Source organism: Salvia miltiorrhiza, chromosome 1 (genome assembly GCF_028751815.1).
Source record: "Salvia miltiorrhiza cultivar Shanhuang (shh) chromosome 1, IMPLAD_Smil_shh, whole genome shotgun sequence".
Classification (NCBI taxonomy): domain Eukaryota; kingdom Viridiplantae; phylum Streptophyta; class Magnoliopsida; order Lamiales; family Lamiaceae; genus Salvia; species Salvia miltiorrhiza.
Genome location: NC_080387.1, coordinates 38,877,675 through 38,883,930, shown reverse-complemented (window position 1 = coordinate 38,883,930; position 6,256 = coordinate 38,877,675). Strand labels below are relative to the sequence as shown.

Here is a 6,256-nt window from a genome sequence, read left to right as displayed (position 1 = left end):
CACAACATTATGATCCAGACGAAGCAACACTAACACCTTCAAAAATAAATTTCTTAATTTTTGTATCCAAAAAAATTTCATTGGAACTGAGAGAGTAATAATTACTCTAACATGATGGGTGAGTCTCGACCTCATAGCTTCCAAAAGTTCGGTCGGAACCGGTCCAGTAAGAGCCCACCGAGCTAATCAGCCAACTGAAGAAATAGATCTCTGATAATGAAAAAGGGGCAGAAAAAGAGATCAAATCATGCGTAGGTCAGAATAAGATATATTCAAAAGGTAATTTGAATAATTCTTGTTCAGCAAGAAAAACTTAGTCTCCGAATTTAATAAAATATCATCTCAGTTCCTATCAGTTATTGCTGCAGAGGTTTGATGACTGATCCCTCGTTCCTTGTAGTAGTTCTGAATAACTGAATTGAGGAATTCAGTCCCTCTATCTGATCTGATGCTGATGATATTGATTTCATTTTCAACACTAAGGAGGGTGTATTCGTTGTCCACAGACTTTAAAAAGTCCATGGAATTTAAATTCCATGGAATTCACATAGATTCCAGACGACTTTCAAAGAATTCGTAGTTGGATTTCACCCCGATTTTCACTGATTTTCGAAGACTTTACGAGATAATTTTGGAATTGAATTCCATGAAACCAGCGCCCGCTAGAAAATACCCAGCGACCGCTGAGTTCCAACGAGCGCTGGAAACCTAGCAACCGCTGGGTTCCAGCGAGAGAGAGAGAGAGAGGGTATGAAAAAAAGAATAAATATTAGTATCAAATGTAAGAGCAAGAAACAGAACAGAAAGAAAAGATGGAGTTTGGAAGAAGATTGTATGGCTAAAAGATGGAGTTTGGAAGAAGACTGTATGGCTACACAATTGGAAATGGGAGTAGGTTGAAATTACAAAGTCACAAAATTGCAGAATGAAATGACATTGATTCACCCCCATCTTATGATAGCAGAGCCCCATGCAAACCAAGTGCATCACACGTTATACACAAATAATTTACCACATTCTTTGATGGATCCCACGGTTGCTGAAATCCAGCGTGTAATTTACCACATTCTTTGATGGATCCCACGGTTGCTGAAATCCAGCGTGGGCTGGACACTCTCAACAATGGTTGAGTTCCAGCGCTCGCTGGCTTCTTGGCCGCGGGCGCTGGAAGTCAGCGCTCGCTTAAAACTTCGTGGATTTCAATTCTCGTGGTTCTTGGCCGAATTTCGTCGTGTGTATTTTTTGGATGAAATCCATGAAAGTCATTCCGGATTTTAAGTCAATGGAATAACGAATACACCTAGATTTGTATGGATTTTGAAAAGTCTGGAACGAATACACCCAGATTTATATGGACTTTTAAAAGTCTTGAACGAATACACCCAGATTTCTGCAGACTTTTAAAAGTCTTGAACGAATACACCCAGACTTTTAAAATCCATAGAAATCCATCAAATTCCAGAACGAATACACCCCCCTAAGTCTTTTATCAGTTTTGATAGTTCCTTCAGGTGAATTCCCTTCCTTTCCTTCGAGAAGTTCGAACCATAACACATTATCGAGGATTGTGAATTTATCCTTGATAGCATCTTTAAATGCAATGTGTATTCAACTTCATTTGTAATTGTGGTGGGAACCCTCAAAAAATCCCCCTCATTCACTTCCACTTTTCTTCTCTCTTCGTTCGTCAAAGCCGCCTGCGGCCAGAAGGAGAGTGGGGAAGAAGGAGCTGGATACGAATTTCACCACATAATTTCAGCCACTCTTCACTTTAGATTAGTTTGTTTTGTTCGGGATGTCACTTAGGTCCAAATCTTGACATATTTCATCATTTTTGACACGTAACATAATCATATATGCAAGTTTTTGTGTAAAACACATTATGGCCTCGCTATTAAATAACGTATATTTAAATTGAAAATAAACATGTCCACCATTATATCCTTAATTGTATCTATAATTTTGAAAACTTTCAGAAAAGTTCCCATCCGTTGAATTTTTGGAGAAAGAGTGGATTTTACAATAAACTTGTGCTATGTAATGGGGATTTTTCTCATAGTCATTCACAATCACAAAAGAAACAAAGATATAAACAAACCAAATCAAACACATAATAGTATAACAATCGAAATCTGCTGCATCAACAAAGATCCAAATGCAGTTACTTATTACACGACCCTAAATTATTTTCCCCAAACAGCCAGAAAATAAACTTCAACCCAGACACAGATACGAATACAACACAGACACGAACACGACCCCGACCTGAGCAATGAACTTCAACATAGGAAATGATCAATCAAAACCTCGTCTCCTTAACGCATATAATAATACGACTCCACATAACGGTGATATACAGCCCTCACAGACAAAGCATGTAGGGCATCATGACATTACCTCCTCTACGGGTAAAGAACGTAGGGCGTCATTACCTTCTTGCAGCACTATCTCTCTTCCTTTCCAGATAGTTTGTCCATGATCCTGCATCACATGAAGGGGAAATCGGAAAAAAGAAATTACAACATTTATTTTGCAGAAGATCATGTTAATTGTTAAAGAAAATGCAGGCGCCACAGACCTCATCAAGCTTCGCTCCATCTTTTTCAGCCAATACAATCCGAGCGGCATAGTCAGAGGGGCGAGCCCCCGCGCACCGGTGCAGTGCTTCCGCTCCATCCCTGCAACCTGCACCGGGATTGGAAAATTTGATTGATTGCTATTCAGAATCTTCATAAACTTCTCCATCATCGGAAAGATCATCAAAAGCCCGAACATCCAGCTGATAGCGCAGGATTCCTCCTATTCCTCCAAAGCCCCGGCAAAACTGGGAACCTTCTTGTGATTTGTTCGTGACAAACTCAAGCGTGCAACCAAAACGTCTATACTCACTGGCAAACCATTCAAGTAATGACATCTTTTCCTGAACCTCTAGTTCAGCATTTGTAGCTGGATCACGGAAGTTACTCTGATCAGAATCCTGCTCCTTGTTGAAGTGTTTTATGAGGATTTCACCGGTTACAGTATTCTTCAGCGTGTATCTGGTCATGTCCAGATTTTCCCAAACAATAAGCGTCTCAACAGCACCCATTTCAAGAACTTTCAACGTGTCATCAACGCCAAAAACATACTTGCCGGTATCCTGACTAATCTCCTCAAAGTACTTGCCTATTAAACGCTTCTCTTGTATAAACTTCACATTGGAGAGGATCTCCGCAGACAGCTCAATCGCCTGATTGAAACCATTTTCCCCTCCATACGAAACATCCACCACATTTAGAATCTTCGCCTGCAGACGAGGGTCAAACATATCAGACTGACTGAGCTCAGTCTTGAAGTCAGCTGAACCAGCCAGAATGAGTCCTGAGACATTGGGTTGGCTCGTCTGAGGATTGATATAAAACTGGGTGGCAAGCTCTGCTGTTTTGCGGACATAGTTATGGCGCTTCTCCATGCGGAGACGAGCAAAACGCAATGCAGATTGCCCTCCTCTTCCATGCTTCTTAGGCAGGTCCACAGTAAATTTGTGAAGAACCTCCCTAGTATTACCACTCAACGTTCCAAAGAGAGTCCCGTTACCATCCATTACAATAAAGCCGAACTTGTCATCAGATTCCAAAAGTTCATTCAGCGCCTCAGTGTGGAATTTGTTGTCACATAGATAAAGAGATGCGTTTATGGGCCTGAACGGCTCGAAGTCAATTGTCACTTTCTTTTCCTTCCCGTCTTCAGTAACAATGGTTCCAGTGTAGAGAACAAGGCCATTTGGAGGAACCTTGTTGTACAATTTCAGCCGCTGCTGAGCAGATGTAATTGCACCGAGCACTGATTGGCGATTGACTCTGCTCTTGATGTTGGATGCAGTTCCGAATTCGTCTCCAAGCATCTTGGTAACACGAGATATTTGATCGCGAGGAGGCATGATAAGAGAAATCATACTGGTTCCATTGCCTCGAGCTGCTTCGAGTGCCTTGATGAGCTTCTTGATTTTCCATATCTCAATGTTCTTATCAGTTTCGTGACCATCAGCCATTGATCTCAAATATAAAAAAATCAAGGCGCAGAAAAGTTCTAAATCCAAAAAGAACAATAGTTAAACAAGCAACATAAATTCTTATAGTAAATAAAGCTAAAAGAGCACAGCAAGTTTGAGCTGAGACATTAGATTTGTTTTATGAAAGTGCAAGCCAGCCATAATACAAATGTTAACAGAATGTGATAAGGAGAAAAAAGCAATCTCAATTATGCCAAAAATCTACGGCTACAGGGACCTGAATCAGTTAAAATAGAGATTTCATGCAAAGCATATCATATAAAAACCAGTGATTCCTATGAATTATTCATAACTCTGCCGCGATCTAATCCTCCAAATGATAATCGAACAGCTCAACACAATCAGAAACTATATGTCGATCAAACGTTTGCGGAGCAATAATCGGATATATATCGAAACAACAAAATCAAAAAAAAAAACACTCAGAAACCAAAATCCGGATACACACAGTAACACATATTAAATCAAAAACATAAAATTAGGCGACACAAAAGCAAAAAACAGAAAATTACCTCGGACGATGAGAGCGAAAGCGTTAACCAGACGCGGCAGCTGCGATTCTAGATAGAGAAACAATCTACCTGTATAGAACAAACAAGAATATATAGTTGGAAAAAAGGAGAAAAAAGTAAAGGAAAAACCCTAATTCAAATTGAAATCGTATTGCATGAGTAGCACCACAAAAATGGAAAACAGAACGGAAAAATACAACTATTACATTTTTCATATATATAGGTTTGGATATTCAATTATAAATTTACGGAGTTGCCCCGTGTGCGTGAACCACGCCGAAAATGTCATGCTTTATTTATGAGGCCTTTTTCGTAATAAAAGAACTTAAATACATATTCTCTTCCTCCTGTGTTCTCAACCGTCAAAATATGGATCTCAACGAAGTTAACAATTTTAATTTTTATCCACTAATTATTACTCCCCCTTCCCATTCTATCAATTTTTTTTAGAACCTCCTATGAGAATAGACTCATTTTTCATTTTAAGTAAAAAAATATATACTTATTTAATTGATGTGAATCACACTACGTTCCTGCAAAAAAATAAGTTTATTAATCTTCGCGTCCATAAAAGTGAGCCTATTAGAGTGGAACGGACATAGTAATACATCAAAAAATAATGATAAAAAAAATTAATATATTTTTCATCTCTAAAAATATACTAGTTCATTTTTATCGTTTGATATTTTTATAAAAATACTCATTTTTTATTTATATATATTATTCCATAATATATTAATTTCAGTATATCAACTTATTGATGTATTCTATCATATGAAAAGCGTATTTCTCCATTCACAATACAATTAATTATCGTTCTTAACATTACTTTTAGTGAGACCAATTTTCCATTTATAATATCCTCAATCACTTAGTATTAAAATTGGTGAATTCATAAAACGTAGATCCATGTTTAATATACTTAAATAACAAAGAAATCGTAACCTAGTGTGTTTTATAGCAAAACTATCAATGAACAAATGAGATACAAGCTCGATTACTCCCTTATAAAATCTTTGCCAATTAATCTCGACGAACAAATGACTAATTGATAAATCCACCAAAAATTGAATAGAGTATAAATAGAGAACAATATGGAAAAGTCTTCGAGAATATGAGTAATATTGCCGGTGAAATAGAAGTGAGGGGAACTTTACAATGAACAGCAATCTTATATATATACTACTTTACATGTAACATAAGATGCATAATTTAATCTTTTTCTAGAGGTTCACGTACATTGTATGTGCTCGTGGATGTTACAATTACAAATTTAGATGTATTCCTTTGATAATTAACTATTTGTCGTATTTGTGACATGATTATTCAATGAGGAACACGTATTTCTATGAATCATCGTCAGCTGTGTAATCCAAGCCTGGAAACTTCTCAATTGAAAAGGGGCTTAGAGCATCCACAATGGTGGTGTCTTAGAGGGGTGTCTTAGGAGTGGGCCCCACCTAAGACACACCCTTCTCCAATGCATTGTGTCTTAGGTGGGTGCTTAAATCCCCATTTCCACAAAATTCATATTTCTACACTTTTATTTTTAAATTTCTAATTTCATTAAAAATAAAATTAAACATTACAATAATTTAAAGACATAATTTAAATACAATAAAAAAAATAAAAATTACACTAATTTTCTAGGACTCAATCGGACCAAAACGAGACCAAATGTATTTTTAATTCA

The 6,256-nt window shown here is 37.3% G+C and overlaps 1 protein-coding gene across 2 annotated transcripts; it reads right to left on the bottom strand.

The window, feature by feature from the left end:
• Positions 1-2,089: 2,089 nt before the first annotated feature.
• LOC131014669 (eukaryotic peptide chain release factor subunit 1-3-like) lies at positions 2,090-4,749 on the bottom strand. 2 transcript variants are annotated; one of them, XR_009098297.1, is made up of 3 exons: positions 4,564-4,749; positions 2,579-4,068; positions 2,090-2,481 (listed from the first exon to the last, which is right to left on the bottom strand). XR_009098297.1 is itself a non-coding variant. In XM_057942716.1 (2 exons), the coding sequence occupies exon 2, from the start codon at positions 4,028-4,030 to the stop codon at positions 2,717-2,719; it is 1,314 nt and encodes a 437-aa protein (XP_057798699.1). In that variant the 5' UTR covers positions 4,031-4,068; positions 4,564-4,749; the 3' UTR covers positions 2,090-2,716. The 2 variants fall into 2 exon arrangements, 1 of the variants encoding a protein (XP_057798699.1); XM_057942716.1 differs by having other exon boundaries at positions 2,090-4,068.
• Between the last annotated feature and the right edge of the window lie 1,507 nt (positions 4,750-6,256).

Coding starts and splice junctions, on each gene's coding strand:
- LOC131014669 (XM_057942716.1), bottom strand. CDS start 4,030: ATGGCTGATGGTCACGAAACTGATAAGAACATTGAGATATGGAAAATC.